Below are 15,950 nucleotides of genomic sequence, written 5' to 3'. Positions count from 1 at the left end.
GGGAGGGGCCAGATGGGCCTGAGCTTGTGCCGTGGCTCAGAAGTCAAGAGGTACAATAGCCTTTTTAAATCCAACAAGTTGATCAATGAAAAAGGGCTTGCCAAGTGAATGGAATGTGGTTTATTTTCTTTCTGGAGAATGAAGTTCTCCGATAGCTGCGTGGAACTCTGTGCGGTGATCTGTGCTGCCCAGTATGGTACTGACCACATCGCAGACTGGACATGTGGCTCCTGCACCTTGGGATCTGTATTGTAGATTTTGTTTTCTTTCATTTTATTTAAAATCTATTTGCCACTATGGCTGCTTACCAGGCACGGGTGTAGAAAGTGGCTCTGAGGCTCTGTTGTCACCAGAGACCTTTGTGCATCTGTTTTAACGTCCCTGTGTGGCAGTTTGTCAGACGGGCCTCCCACTGTCTCACACTGTCCTGGTGGCTCCGCTGACCTGTGTGCTGGCCCCTGCCTGGCAGCCGTGCCACTTCCTGTCCCGTGCACTGCCCTTCTGGGAGTGGTGCGGGACCTTTCTGGCCATATTCAGTGGTGGGTCCCATCCTCCCACCAGGAAAGAGAACAGACTGGCTTTAAAGCCGTTGGCTTGTGTTTCAGCCCTGTCGTGGACCCTTGCTGTGGACACAGTTGTTATCGTTCCTCCTCTGAAAATGCAGGCAGGCCTCCTCATTGTGAAGAGGACTGAATGAGAGTGTGGCCAGTGCAGGAGCACCCAGAGCAGAATCCAGCCAGAGAGGAGGAGCGACACAGGCGTCTTCGTGCACATGAGCACATGGAGGCAGCGGGGGAGTCGTATTTTCTGCTCATGGCGTAGACTTCCCACTGACCTTCAGGAGGAGAAAGAAGATGGACCACAGGCAAATAACACTGAGTTACCCTAGTTTTTGCTAAACAAGAGACAGTGACTACTGTGAAGTGACTGAAGATGTATTTCTTGGAGGAGCAGCAGTACTGGCAGCCTCCATCTATTTGTGCAAAGCTGCTCCCAGAACCCCACACCATGCTGTTACTTCATCCTGGAAGAAATCTCTGCGGTGCTTATAGCTACTGTTCATGCTCCCGTGTCATACAAACTGAGTCATCAGTTACATTTGCCCACATTCACACAGCTCAGTTCAGTTCAGTTCAGTTGCTCAGTCGTGTCCAACTCTTTGCAACCCCATGAATCACAGCATGGCAGGACTCCCTGTCCATCACCAACTCCCGGAGTTCACTCAGACTCACGTTCATCGAGTGTCAGTGATGCCATCCAGCCATCTCATCCTCTGTCGTCCCCTTCTCCTCTTGCCCCCAATCCCTCCCAGCATCAGAGTCTTTTCCAATGAGTCAGCTCTTCGAATGAGGTGGTCAGAGTACTGGAGTTTCAGCTTTAGCATCATTCCTTCCAAAGAAATCCCAGGGCTGATCTCCTTCAGAATGGACTAGTTGGATCTCCTTGCAGTCCAAGGGACTCTCAAGAGTCTTCTCCAGCACGACATTTCAAAAGCATCAATTCTTCGGCACTCAGCTTTCTTCACAGTCCAACTCTCACATCCATACATGACCACTGGAAAAACCATAGCCTTGTCTAGACGGACCTTTGTTGGCAAAGTAATGTCTCTGCTTTTCAATATGCTATCTAGGTTGGTCATAACTTTCCTTCCAAGGAGTAAGTGTCTTTTCATTTCATGGCTGCAGTCACCATCTGCAGTGATTTTGGAGCCCAGAAAAATAAAGTCTGACACTGTTTCCACTGTTTCCCCATCTATTTCCCATGGGACCAGATGCCATGATCTTCGTTTTCTGAATGTTGAGTTTTAAGCCAACTTTTTCACTCTCCTCTTTCACTTGCATCAAGAGGCTTTTTAGTTCCTCTTCTCTTTCTGCCATAAGGGTGGTGTCATCTGCATATCTGAGGTTATTGATATTTCTCCTGGCAATCTTGATTCTAGTTTGTGCTTCTTCCAGCCCAGCATTTCTCATGATGCACTCTGCATATAAGTTAAATAAGCAGGGTGACAATATACAGCCTTGATGTACTCCTTTTCCTCTTTGGAACCAGTCTGTTGTTCCATGTCCAGTTCTTTTTTTTTTTTTTAAAGTTTTATTAAAGTATAAAGGAGATAGAGAAAGCTTCTGACATAGGCATCAGAAGGGGGCAGAAAGAGTACCCCCCATGTCCAGTTCTAACTGTTGCTTCCTGACCTGCATACAGATTTCTCAAGAGGCAGGTCAGGTGGTCTGGTATTCCCATCTCTTTCAGAATTTTCCACAGTTTATTGTGATCCACACAGTCAAAGGCTTTGGCATAGTCAATAAAGCAGAAATAGATGTTTTTCTGGAACTCTCTTGCTTTTTCGATGATCCAGCACATGTTGGCAATTTGGTGTCTGGTTCCTCTGCCTTTACTAAAACCAGCTTGAACAACTGGAAGTTCACGGTTCACGTATTGCTGAAGCCTGGCTTGGAGAATTTTGAGTGTTACTTTACTAGTGTGTAAGATGAGTGCAATTGTGCGGTAGTTTGAGCATTCTTTGGCATTGCTTTTCTTTGGGATTGGAATTAAAAACTGACCTTTTCAGTAGCAAAGCCAGGATTTAAACCCAGGCTTCTTAGAATCCAAACCATGTCTTAGAATCCAAACAACGCCTCCCAAGCCATCGTGTGCTGTGCACTGGAGCTCTGTGCCTGCACACGTCCCCTCCAACCTTCTATTCTTCCATGGCCTGATGTGAAATGTGTGCCACGGCCAGATTCCTCCTCTAAAGAACATGGACACAGCTGTGTAAGGTCTGGTTTATCTGTTCAGAAGGCATGCTCATTTCTTTATAAACACATCTGATGAATAGGAATAAAGTGGTTTTGGTTGCATTAATTTAGGAAGCATTTATTGAGTCCCTTACACATGTCAGGTACTGTCTGGCACTCAGAAACAAAGATAAAGGAGAGGCAGATGATCTATTCTAGGATTTGAGGGGTTTAGTTGTAGAGGCCAGCATAAACATTTTGAAAAGCACTAGCGAGTACAGAGAGAAGAGGTGCTTTTGCCACAGACGCCAGAAAAAGGGGCAACATCCATTCGAAAAACATTTTTATCTGTATGAAATAATGATGGATGAACCAACCAGACAAGACCTCTCACAGGGATAGCAATCTGTAGATGATTAATTACTTGGAAAGCTCCATGCTTGTCTGCCCTCAGAAGCCTGGGTTCCAGCAGTGCCGGCATTGATCTGCTTCTCTCGGGTGTTCCCTTGGTGCCTGTCCCCTTGTGGGCTGTCTTCCCCTCAGCCTGCCCCACACGGTGGTGGGGGATGTGTACACCAGCCAGCTCTGTACTGCGGCTTCCAGTGGAGACGAAATTGTAAACAGAATTGATGATGGTCCCAGGTATGTCTTCAGTGGAAAGTAGATTAAGACTAGGCTTATGTTTTTCTGCCAACTACAGTTCTCAGGCTGACTCTTTAGCTAACTAGCCATTAAAATAAGAGAGAAGGAAAAAAGTAAGGGAATTCCTTCTGTTTGTCTTTGTTTTCTTTAGGTCACAGCATTAATCCCAGCAGTTGTCTTTGCCACCCACCAGATTAGGACACCTTCTTCCTAGACAGTAAATAAGCACATTGATCTTATTTGTGATGTGAAAGAAATACTGTTTGTTCTGAGCTGCTGATAGGATATTTCACACTTTGGCAGGGTTGACAAGCACTGGAAAATGAAAAGAGATTTCACTTGGTTTTACTTCTGTGCCCTTGGTGACATTAAAAAACAGTCTATTTTTCCCTGTTTACCTGAATTCTGTTCATAACAAACTCAGTAAAGAACAATGGAAATGGTTCTTCGTGAAAGCAAACATTCTGACAAATTACTGTTTCTATTTGAATATACAGGGTTCTCTCTCTTTTCTGAATGAGCTTCAGTAGAAACCCTGGTGCTTGGCTCCACACCCTAGGATTCTGTGTGTGTCCCCGTGTGTGACTACCCGCATGGCAGCCTGTGCCGCCACCGCTGCCTCGTCAGGGAGGTCCTGAGCGAAGACTGGAAAGTAAACACGTCACATTCCTCATATTCCTTAACAGAAGAATCCGTGCAGGCCCAGCCTCATGTTGATGTTCACTGCTGTTGTTGGTTGTCATGTGATTTATCAAGTGAGCTTTTACAAACCTTGTTGTTCAGTCACTCAGTCGTGGCTGACTCTTTGCGACCCCATGGACTGCAGCACGCCAGGCTTCCCTGTCGTTCGCCATCTCCTGGAGCTTGCTCAAACTCATGTCTGTTGACTCAGCGATGCCATCCAACCCTCTCATGCTCTGTTGCCCCTGTTCTCCTCCTGGCCTCAGTCTTTGTGTAACAAGTGATTTTAGATGGTAACTGTGCACGTTAGGTATTATGAGATCCTGGATCTTATTTAAACCAGTTTTAGCTGGCTTTGTCTGACAGTGCTCTGAGAAGAGAAGTGGGGGGATGGGGGGGGTTCTCTCTACCAGGTGGAGGGAGACGTCAGGATACCCCTCGTCCCTGCCCCCCGCATGGCCCCCGCTGACCGCAGTGGACGGTGGTGGGAGGCTGGGTTGTGGGGAAAGCCCTGACACTGCTGGGCCTCCTCTGACACTGTGTGGGCTGGAGGTGGGGCTTGGTTCTGGGCGTCGGGCATCTCCCCTGTGATGGCGGTGTGGGCGGCCCCACTGGGCTGCAGAGACTCCCCACAACAGCCTGTCGAGGGCCATGTGTGGGCTCCTCTCGCCCTTGGCTGGTGTGTGTGGCCATGGGTCACGGTTTTTTTGTGAAGTTTGCCTAAAAGGAAACTGCAAAACCTTTTCTGGCTCACTGGGCTGCCCCTTCCTTGTCCTTCAGTTGGAGAAAGTGCGCTTTTGAGGGTGGTGTTGTCTGCTCCTCTCCCCTTTCAGCATCTTCTCATTTTGTTTCTGTGCAGCATCAGGCAGTCCCTGTGTCTAGGGGGAGAAACAGGGGAAAGTGTATCTCCTCCATCTCCCTGGGAGTGGAGGTCCTAAATCTCCCTGAATGTTAAGCAGCTCCCCCTGTGTGAGGAATGAGCCCGAGGTCTGAGAGGCACCGGGAGAACCTTGTCCTGTTTCTGCTCAAATGTGAGCCGCCGCAGTGACTGTGTCCCTTTGGTAGCGAAGGTGGAGTTCCTTTGGTGTCTGACGCCTCTTCTCTGAAAGAGGCGAGCTGTCTTCTTGTAATGTTCCCTTCAGCTCTGTGCCCCTCCCCTCCGGTGGTGCCTACCCCTGAGGGGTCCTGAGGCCACCCTGCAGCAGCTCCCACTGGCAGGGGTGTGGTCGCCTCCTCCACCTGACTCCCGAGGCAGGATCTGCTCCGAGCAGCAGAGCAGATGCACTGACGCTGCATGAGGCCAGGGCGCTCTCCCTGGGGCTGGCTTGTGGTGTCCATAGCCAGCACGCCATTGCCCTTCCTACTCAAGATTTAGCAAGAAAGAGAGAGGAATCCAGCATTGCAAATAAATTTTTATTTGCGTTTCTTTCCCTTTCCAGGCAAAAGCTTATTATCCCAGGTGGAAGTTGCCCTGTTATTCTGAATACTTACTTTTGTCAGAAAGTTGTTGCCAAAGAAGATTCAGAAGCATCACGTGATGGGCACGAGTATTACACGCCCTGTCCGAGGAGGAGCAGCACTCTGGCTCAGATGTTCCAGTTTAAGAGTCTAACCGATAGCTCACCCGAAAGCAAGGTAAACTCCTCAACTTAGAAATTTTCACTTTGTAATAATACTGCATTTAAAGGCCAGGTATTTATAGAAGTGTTTTCCTTTGGTCTTCTTCAAGTATTCAACACACATATATGTCATATATACTCTAATTTATTAAAATTTGAGGTTTTTTTTTTCTGTTCTCATAACTGCCTAAGAGCTTACTTAAGCCTCTTTAATTTATTTTAAAAAATCATCTTTTTCTTTTTCACAATGTTTGTTGCCCTGGGGCTAAAGAGAGTTGCGTAAACTTGAGGTTACACACTGGAGATTGCTTTTTGGAATGTTAATGACCCTGAGCCATGACTATCCATGATGATGAACTGGGGGAGCGCTAAGCCACACTTGCGGTAGGCAAGAGGACACTCCTGGGGTGCTGTGGGCTCCAAGTGTCTGACTCCAGCGCAGCTACCTCAGGGTCGCCTGGCTCCCCGCGTCAGCGCTGAGGGGTATGTTGAGGGTGACCACGTGAGGGGAAACCAGAAAGAAAAGCAAATGGACTTTCATCCTGCTTTGTATGTGTGGAATCAAGCAGGGCCTCTCTTTGACTATCAGAACATGTGTCTGGAAGGAATTACGTGAAATCTCCCTTTAATCAATTTAACAGATGTACAGTATATGGCCCAAACTACATTACTGCTTTAACATACAGTTTCAAACAAGTATGTGATGTTAAATTCATGAAATGTGTCTACGTCTGCCATCTATGCCAGGGTAGCTGCCAGAGAGCTTAGTGTCGAGAGTGCGGGCTGTGGACCTCAGTGCCGAGTTCGGGTCCTGCCTCAGCCACTTCCTGCTGGCAGTCTTGGGCAGGATTCTCGGCTCCTGTCTGAGCACGCCTGTCTGTCTAACAGTGGTGACGGTGCAGCCTGCCTCCTTGGGTTGCGAGGGTCACATGTTTGTTACGCAAGCACAGGATGTAGAGAACAGTGCTGGGATGCAGGGGCACAGAGTCTTCTGGAGGCGCCGTCCTCTTATGAAGGTGTTTACCAGGATTGCTGAGGCGCCTCCTGTGGTTCACTGGAGTGTGCAGAGTGCTGGCACTTCACAGTAACCCTGGTCCTTCTTTCGTTTTGTTTTGTAGTTTGTGCTTTGAGATTGTTACCTCATAGAAGAAAACTTTTAAAATTACCATGAGATATTTTAATAGGAGTCCTTTCTGCATGTTCTCAAACCCCCGAGGTGGTCTGTGCGCCTCAGCTCGCCATGGCCGCACAAGTGGCCCGCAGGTGGGAGCCCTGAGCTGCGGCTGTGCATTTGTCCTTGTCATTCCTTGAGTGTCCTACAGTCACGCCGGCTGCCACATTCAGTATGGTGCATGCCCTCGTGAGTCAGGCTGCAAGTGTTCCTTTTGCATGTCTCATCAGGTTCTGTGTGATAGTCACACTGCGGTGGGCACAGACCGGACCCTCCATCCTGAACAAGTGGAGCCGTGCGTCCCCAGCCAAGCTCCTCTGAGGGACTCTCTGCTGGATGCAGTCGAGAGCCACGGAGCTGCCACCTGGACAGGAGTGGGCGTGCGAGTGGTGGTGCAGAGAGTGTACTCCCTGCCCTGCAGAGGCCAGCAGGCAGACAGCACAGACCCAACCAGGGCACGGTGAGTGACGGACATGGGTGCCAGGCCCACACTCATCTGCACAGAGGGGAAGCTCTTCTCAGAGTGGTTTCATCACCACACACAGGGGTGGTTTTTCTTTGGTTGGTTTTCTCTTACATCAAAATTTGGAACACCTGGGATGACAGAGGATTTTGTCCACGTATAATTATCTAAATGTGCTCAGTCGCTCAGTTGTGGCCAACTCTTTGTGACCCCATGGACTGTAGCCTACCAGGCTTCTCTGTCCATGGAATTTTCCAGGCAAGAATACTGGAGTGGGTTGCCATTTCCTTCTCCAATTTATCTAAATAGACCTAGTAGAAAAGTTAGTTGCATTTACTTTTACCTTTGATTGTTTATGTTACTGAAAGTCATACAAACATGATTGGTATTGTTCTGAAAGAGCCAAGGCAAGATTAAAAAGATCATGACAATAGCTGTCAAGTTTTATGTCTTAGAAACCAGGATAAAGAAATGGCAGCTGGTGGGTCTGTGGCTCTCAGATGGGGCTTTTGAGTCCGCTTCGGTGTTGCCACAGGATCTGTGAGTGGTGCGGACGCTGCTCACTGCCCTCGCCCGTGTGGCAGCCACTGACCACGCAGGCAGTACGGCTGCTGGGGCTGAGCAAACTACATTTATAATTTCACTGAAGTTTAATTAAGTCATTTTAGGTAGCCTCCTGTGGGTAGTGGTTGCCTTGGTGCCCTGCCTAACTCAACAGCTGTGGGAGCAAGGGCAGACCTGTGATTCACAGTGCTTCGCTCCAACAGATGGTGGGAGCGGCAGCTTTCTACTCGCATTTCCACTCTTCCTGGTTGTGTGTTTTCAGATAGCTGTAGACACGTGGTTGAGTAAGAGTTTCTTTGTCCTTGTCAGACCCTTCTGAGGTAATCTTTCTATGTTAAATTGCCCTCAAAGCAGTAACACAGATTTATAGAAGAATAGAAATTAAAAGCGTAGATGCCAGTTTATCTGACAGTCAATCATTTTGTGCCTCTACTGTTAGAGAAGCACATACTGAAGAAATAATAAGTCACAGGCATCCTGTCCTTACGGTGCCTTCTGATGTTGTTCGGAAGGAGCGGCAGGAAGCACGACTCTGTTACCTGTCAGTCGCCTTCCAGTGGACTGCAGCTTACTTTGAAGGACCATGAATTTCACAAAGTCCTTACAGGTGCAGAGTTACAGAATATTTCTTGTGGAATTATAGAAAAGTTTATTTTTATTGTGTTTGGAAAATGTATGTATGAAACCAATATATCCATCTTTAGGTCTTTAGCACACTTGTAGCTGTTGACCGGTTTTGTTCTAGACTTAAAATTGTGTCCTTCTAAACAGACTTACCTGAGACAGTTACAAATCAGACAAAGGCTTCTTCTGCGGTCTGTGACCATGCTGGGCTCTGAGGAGAAGATCCTGAGGCCTGCAGAGCACTGCTCACACCTGGCACATACCGACTGAGGCTGCGCTCACAGTGGATTGAACGCAGGGCAGGTGTAAAGCTCAGAAATAAGAAAGTGACACTGAGTTAATCAGATGTAGTGAATATGCATCAGTGGGCATGGGGATTTCTTGTAGCACATGTGAGATTGTAAACAGAGGCTGGAGGACGGTAACCCCTTTCACAGGTGAGAACACTGGGCCTCAGAGATTGACTTGCTGACGGTTATACGTGGATGAAAGAAACCCATCATGAGATATAGAATGCCCACATGACAGGGTTGTAGAGAATACTGGAGCTGAAAGAAAGGGAAGAATATTGACTTGGAAGCAGGCTCTGTTTGATGCTAGATGGCCAGGGGCCAGTCACCCTGGAAAGCTGGCATGGGACCTGAGTAGACTGTGCACCATGAGGAAGGGTGGTCCTTCTGGACGGAGGTCGTAGCGTTTGGCCTGGGGTGGGAGACAAGCCTTCTGTGATGTATTTGGGGTACAGAAAGGTCTTACTGTATGATCTATTATTAGTTTTTTCTAGATTCATTTGCTGTAATAATGATCAGGTTCTCCAGTTTACAAATCCAATTAATATAGAAGGACTAAGACCCTTAGCCCTCTACTGATTCTCTGCTGGTGTGTATAAGGCATGTCCTTGAGAGTCACTCAGCAGCATGTGTCCTGGCGTGGACCTTCACACCTGCCTGTGCAACACGATACAAGGGGAGACACCCTCAGAAGACTTAGGCGTGTTGCCCGGAATGCTCTTTTCTATCAGCGATTTCTGCCTGTAACTTCCTGCCTACTGGTAAATTCGGGCAGCTGTGCAGTGCACAGAGTCAGTCTTGTCCAGAGGGCCGAGCACGGAGGACATAGCAGGGAGACTGAACAGTGAGGGCCACTCCCCTGAGTTAGCTCACCTGCTTTTCCCCAAGCATCTCTGCTCCAGCAGTGAACTGAAGTCTTCTCTGATCACCATTTGTTTCCGTAGAGCCAGAAATTGCCATGTTAGAGTAAATTGAGGCCTGTGCCTGGGCATAATCAGAAGCAAGTCTGTTTTCTGGGACTCTTGCTACAGTGATTCTCCCTTCCTGCCCAACCAGGTCAGATGCCCCCCCGAGGAAACATTGTGATAACTCATGTCTAACTTGGCACCTTGACCGCGTTTTGTCTGTCTGCTCCCAGCACTCTACCCATGTCACTTTTATGAGATCAGTCACAGCTTAGCTTCTGATGGCATATAGCCCAATTTTTGTCACCTTTGAAATTAAGAGAAATTTATTTGAGGCCTGCCAGTCCTGAAGAGGGTCAGATAGATTTGTCCTCTGAGCTGTGAAACATTAGCGAAAGTTTACGTTAGATCTCAGAAATGTCATATGTTAAGTCTGCTGTCCATTGTTCTTCTGGATGACTTCTTTTAACTCACGCTATTAAAGAAAACATTTTTACTTGGTTTCTCAAGGTGTTATATATCAGAGTAAGCCACATGAACTTTAGTTTTATAAATCATTCAATCAAAAGTAACAGAAGCCAGACCCGAAGCACTCCCTAAACAGTAAGCAGGAAGTCTGTTCAGCGCCAGAATACACCTTTACCTGGACCCACTTCATGTTGGATGAGTGCTAGGTAAACGTATGACTAATCAGACCACAGGCTTTTTTTTAGCACAGGGGGAGCAGTAGTTTCTACTGGAGGGAACTGCAGCAGAGAGCGCAGAAGTGGGCTGCCTGCCACAACCCCCTCCTGGCAGAGTGGTGTTTAGACCACTCTACTCCCTGTCCATGGTGATTGACTTTCTTCCTCCCTTTCTGAAACCATCACTTCCTTTTTCCTTGAGATGCTTAACTTAGGGACAGATAATATTATCCCTCAGAGACACGTTGTTTCTAGCCTGTCACTGCAGAAACATTTATTGCTGGAGAGTTAGTCTTTCGTGAGGGCATTGAATTCATAGAACTTGTCCAATGGTCTTGCATTTGGACGAAAGCCTGGAGGGAAAGACCCTTCATATTTAACTATTTCAGGGGATTAGATCTGATAGAGTGCACAAAGAACTATGGACTGAGGTTTGTTACACTGTACAGGAGGCAAGGATCAAGACCATCCCCAAGAAAAAGAAATGCAAAAAGGCAAAATGGAGGCCTTACAAATAGCTGAGAAAAGAAGAGAAGCTAAAGGCAAAAGAGAAAAGGAAAGATATACCCATTTGAATGCAGAGTTCCAAAGAATAGCAAGAGATAAGAAAGCCTTTCTCACTGATCAGTGCAAAGAAATAGAGGAAAACAATAAAATGGGAAAGACTAGAGATCTCTTCAAGAAAATTGGAGATACCAAGGGAACATTTCATGCAAAGGTGGGCACAATAAAGGACAGAAATGGTATGGACATAACAGAAGCAGAAGATATTAAGAAGAGGTGTCAAGAATACACAGAAGAACTGTACAAAAAAGATCTTCACAACCCAGATAACCACGATGGTGTGATCACTCACCTAGACCCAGACATCCTGGAATGTGAAGTCAAGTGGGCCTTAGGAAGCATCACTATGAACAAAGCTAGTGGAGATGATGGAATCCCAGTTGTGCTCTTTCAAATCCTAAAAGATGATGCTGTGCAAGTACTGCACTCAGTATGCCAGCAAATTTGGAAAACTCAGCAGTGGCCACAGGACTGGAAAAGGGCAGTTTTCATTCCAATCCCAAAGAAAGGCAATGCCAAATAAATTAGTTCAATTTATCACACAATTTCACTCATCTCACACGCTAGCAAAGTAACGCTCAAAATTCTCCAAGCCAGCCTTCAACATTATGGGAACCGTGAACTTCCAGATGTTCAAGCTGGATTTAGAAAAGGCAGAGGAATCAGAGATCAAATTGCCAACATGTTGGATCATCAAAAAAGCAAGAGAGTTCCAGAAAAACATCTACTTTTGCTTTATTGACTACGTCAAAGCCTTTGACTGTGTGGATCACAACAAACTGTGGAAAATTCTTAAAGAGATGGGAATACAGACCACCTGACCTGCCTCCTGAGAAATCTGTATGCAGGTCAAGAAGCAACAGTTAGAACCAAACACGGAACAACACACTGGTTCCAAATTGGGGAAGGAGTACATCAAGGCTGTATATTGTCACCCTGTTTGTTTAACTTCTATGCAGAGTACATCATGTGAAATGCTGGACTGGATGAAGCACAAGCTAGAATCAAGATTGCCAGGAGAAATATCAGTAACCTCAGATATGCAGATGATACCACCCTTATGGCAGAAAGTGAAGAAGAACTAAAGAGCCTCTTGATTTGAAAGTGAAAGAGGAGAGTAAAAAAGCTGGCTTAAAATGCAGCATTCAAAAAATGAAGATCATGGCATCCAGTCCCATCACTTCATGGCAAATAGACAGGGAAACAATGAAAACAGTGACAGACTTTATTTTTGGGGACTCCAAAAATCACTGCAGATGCTGACTGCAGCCATGAAATTAAAAGACGCTCCTTGGAAGAAAAGCTGTGACCAACCTAGACAGCATATTAAAAAGCAGACACATTACTCTGCTAACAAAAGTCCATCTAGTCAAAGCTATGGTTTTTCCAGTAGTCATGTATGGGTGTGAGAGTTGGACCGTAAAGAAAGCTGAGCACAGAAGAATTGATGCTTTTGAACTGTGATGTTGGAGAAGACTCTTGAGAGTCCCTTGGACTCTAAGGAGATCAAAACAGTCAATCTTAAAGGAAGTCAGTTCTGAATAATCACTGGAAGAACTGATGCAGAAGCTGAATCTCCAGTACTTTGGCCGCTTCATGGGAAGAACTGACTCATTGGAAAAGACCCTGATGCTGGGAAACATTGAGGGCAGGAGGAGAAGGGGATGAAAGAGGATGAGATGGTTGGATGGCATCACTGACTTGATGGACATGAGTTTGAGCAAGCTCTGGGAGTTGGTGATGGACAGGGAAGCCTGGCATGCTGCAGTTCATGGGGTCACAAAGAGTCAGACACAATGAGTGACTGAACTGAACTAATGTGTTTTGCTCAGTCGTGTCCAACTCTTTGTGACCTCAGGGACAGTAGCCCACCAGGTTCCTCCATCCATGGGATTCTCCAGGCAAGAATGCTGGAGTAGGTTGCCATTTCCTTCTCCATAAGTTGCATTTTAGTTTCATGGAAATTCATTGAACTGAACTCAGGAAAGAAAAACCTTTTCCTTTCTCTCTACTTTGACGTTTTATTCTCTTTTCATCTTTTGACCCTTACTTAGTCTCTTGGCTTACATTTCTTCCTCTTTTCACTTCCCCTGGTCCTGGGTTGGGTTCTGGTTCTACATAGTTGACAAAACCAGGCGTTGTCCTGTGCTCACGGAGCATTGTCTGGTGAGGGAGTCCCACATAAACCAATTGAAACCAAAGACATTTATGATTTTAAGTTGTACTCAGTGCTTGGTGAGAACAAACAGGATACTCTGAGAGACAACGAGTTGACAGTTTGGGGATCGAAGGCCCGTGTTCTGAGGCAGTGCTACTTAAGTGACACTGGAAAGCTCAGAGGATGTTGGATGAAAAAGAGATGAAAGAGAAGTATCCATGGAGGCAGGGGTGTGGGGGGCCTTCTAGAGCTCCAAACAGGAAGGAGATGGCAGAGTGGCAAGCGAGTGTGGGCCACTGGTGTGCCTGTCCGGCAGACACGTCAGCTGTGGGACGGAAATGGTTTGGGAATGAGAGGGCGTGGAGCACGGCCTCAGTGGAAGCAGAGAGGCCCAGAGGAAGCTCCTGCCAGGCCTAGCACAGATGAGGCTCCCATCTCACACGATGCCGCAGGGAAATGGAGACACTTATCATGTGCGCGTGACTGGATGGAGGGTTGGGGGTGGTAAGGCAGAAGGAAATAGTAAGAGTGCTTCTCAGGCAGATTCAATCTGGGGCCTGTTCAGTTTGAGATTCCTTTGAGGCATCCAGGAAAGGGTGTCAGGTGAACAGTCTGGATAAATAGATCTCACAGTCAGGGAAGACTTTAGCTTGGAGGTAAGTATTGAGGGATTTTTAGCCTCCAGCTTGCCAGTCTGTGTATTTGTATGTGCATTCGTGTGTGGCTGATTGAAGAGTACTTTTGTCCATGGTGCCAGATTCCAGAGGTCCTGAGGCCTGGAGAGAGAGCAAGATGCCCTCGGCCCTCCTCCCTTTACACCTTCAGAGCTGTTTCATCACAGGCGGAGACTGTCTAAGGCCAGGGCAGTGGATGTGAACACACTGCGGACATAGCAGACACCAAGGAAGGAAAACATTGGCTCCAAGACTTCAGGTCCTGCAGCGCTGGAGGATGGGCAGACGAGGGAGCACAGAGGAGCCTGGAGGGGAAGGGCTGGTCGTGGCAGCACTCCGTCATGGGGCAGTGCCTCAGGTGAGAGAGGGCAGCTGATCTGATGCTGCAGAGATGCCTGACAAGGTGACAGATGACGCCAAGTGAAGTTCCTGGGTGACTTATGCACAGGAGTTACCGAGGGGGTGGGAGGAGGGTGGAAGCTAGCTCCCTGGGCAAGGACGAGGGTGTGATGCAAGGAGCATGGACAGGTTTTGATAGCAAGGTCTTATTGATGCAGACGGGAATGAGAATGCTCAGCATTCAATGGCACAAGAGAACTACAGTGCAGGCATTCTGTTTCTTGCTCCCAAGATAGGTACCAGTTTTCTTTCTTCTTGTGTGTATCAAGACAGAGTGGCGTGGAGTTCCTCCAGAATAGCGAATCATGCATGTCCGCAGGGAGAGAGCGCAAAGGGAGGACGACCGCTCCTCCTCACCAGGACACATAGGCCACCCCACATGCTCTTCCATGTCCCCCACACTCCACCAGCCTGTGCAGTGATTGTATGGATCGACCTGCACGGCAACACATTTTCATAGGTTGTTATTGTTACCTGTACTTTATTTCTTCATATTGTAGAAAAATTGGAATCACTCCTCTTCAATGGTTTGCGTATTTTTATTGTGATGCAAAGATATAAGAGCAGAGCATCATTTTCTTAATGTCTCCTCATAAATGATGTCAGAGCCCATTCCTCAGGTTCTCCTTACTTAACTGTGCTCTCAGTAAATGCAAGTCTTCTCTTAATCATTAGCTCTGTGTTCATGAGTCTTAAATAAAGCCTCTAATCTCAGCTTCCTAGCTCCTGCCTTTTGCCTGTTTGATCTCTCAAACAGCTCTTGGTGGTCCTTGTGATATCTCAGGGTCATTCAGCCCTGATTCCTTCACAGCCTGTCTTATTACTGGTGATTCTACTAACTGACATCCACACCTGTTTATTATGTTCTCTGCCCTTACTTCTGTTCTCATTCTGGAGTACTGTGAAGGGTAAAAACAGCATCACGTCCGTGGAATTACAGCTCTAGGTCTTACTGTTCTTAATGCACATGAAGAGGTGTCAGCATTGGAACTACCTTACTTCTATCTCCTCTTTTTTATATAATTCACATGCTGTAAAAATTCACCCTTTTACAGTATACAGTTCAATACTTTATGTTTGCAGAGTTGGTCAGTCATGACCATATTCTAGTATTACAACATTTTTATTGCCTCAAAAAGAAACTCCATCCCAATTGGCTGCTAACTTCCCTTCTCCCAGCCATGGCAACCATTAATCTACTTTTTGTCTCTGTGGATTTGTCTGTTTTGTAATAGTGCTGCTATGAACATTTGAATCCAAGTTCTTTCTGTGGACATAATTTTTCAGTTTTCTTGAGTATATATCTGGGAGTGGAATATCTGGGTCATAGGGTAACTCTTTTTTAAATTCTCTGAGGAATTAGTGTTTTCCAAAGAAACTGTTTTGGCACAGTCAATAACAGAAAAACATTTATTTCTGCTTTATTGACTATGCCAAAGCCTTTGACTGTGTGGATTACAATAAACCGTGGAAAATTCTTCAAGAGATGGGAATACCAGACCACCTGACCTGCCTCTTGAGAAACCTATATGCCTGTCAGGAAGCAACAGTTAGAACTGGACATGGAACAACAGACTGGTTCCAAAGAGGAAAAGGAGTACGTCAAGGCTGTATATTGTCACCCTGCTTATTTAACTTCTATGCAGAGTACATCATGAGAAACGCTGGGCTAGAAGAAGCACAAGCTAGAATCAAGATTGCCAGGAGAAATATCAATAACGTAAGATATGCAGAGGACACCACCCTTATGGCAGAAAGTGAAGAGGAACTAAAAAGCC

At 46.6% G+C, this 15,950-nt stretch overlaps 1 protein-coding gene across 2 annotated transcripts in view; it reads left to right on the top strand.

The window, feature by feature from the left end:
• SPIDR (scaffold protein involved in DNA repair) overlaps positions 1-15,950 on the top strand; it is a 280,562-nt gene that overhangs the window by 177,504 nt on the left and 87,108 nt on the right. For both annotated transcript variants that reach the window (XM_055545940.1, XM_055545939.1), the window contains exons 9-10: positions 5,498-5,693; positions 7,079-7,308. In XM_055545940.1, coding sequence (XP_055401915.1) covers positions 5,498-5,693; positions 7,079-7,308 — 426 coding nt within the window. The remainder of the gene's footprint in view (positions 1-5,497; positions 5,694-7,078; positions 7,309-15,950) is intronic.

Source organism: Bubalus kerabau, chromosome 14 (genome assembly GCF_029407905.1).
Source record: "Bubalus kerabau isolate K-KA32 ecotype Philippines breed swamp buffalo chromosome 14, PCC_UOA_SB_1v2, whole genome shotgun sequence".
NCBI classification, from domain to species: domain Eukaryota; kingdom Metazoa; phylum Chordata; class Mammalia; order Artiodactyla; family Bovidae; genus Bubalus; species Bubalus kerabau.
The sequence above is the reverse complement of the archived record's forward strand: the minus strand, read 5'-3'. Positions and strand labels throughout refer to the sequence as shown.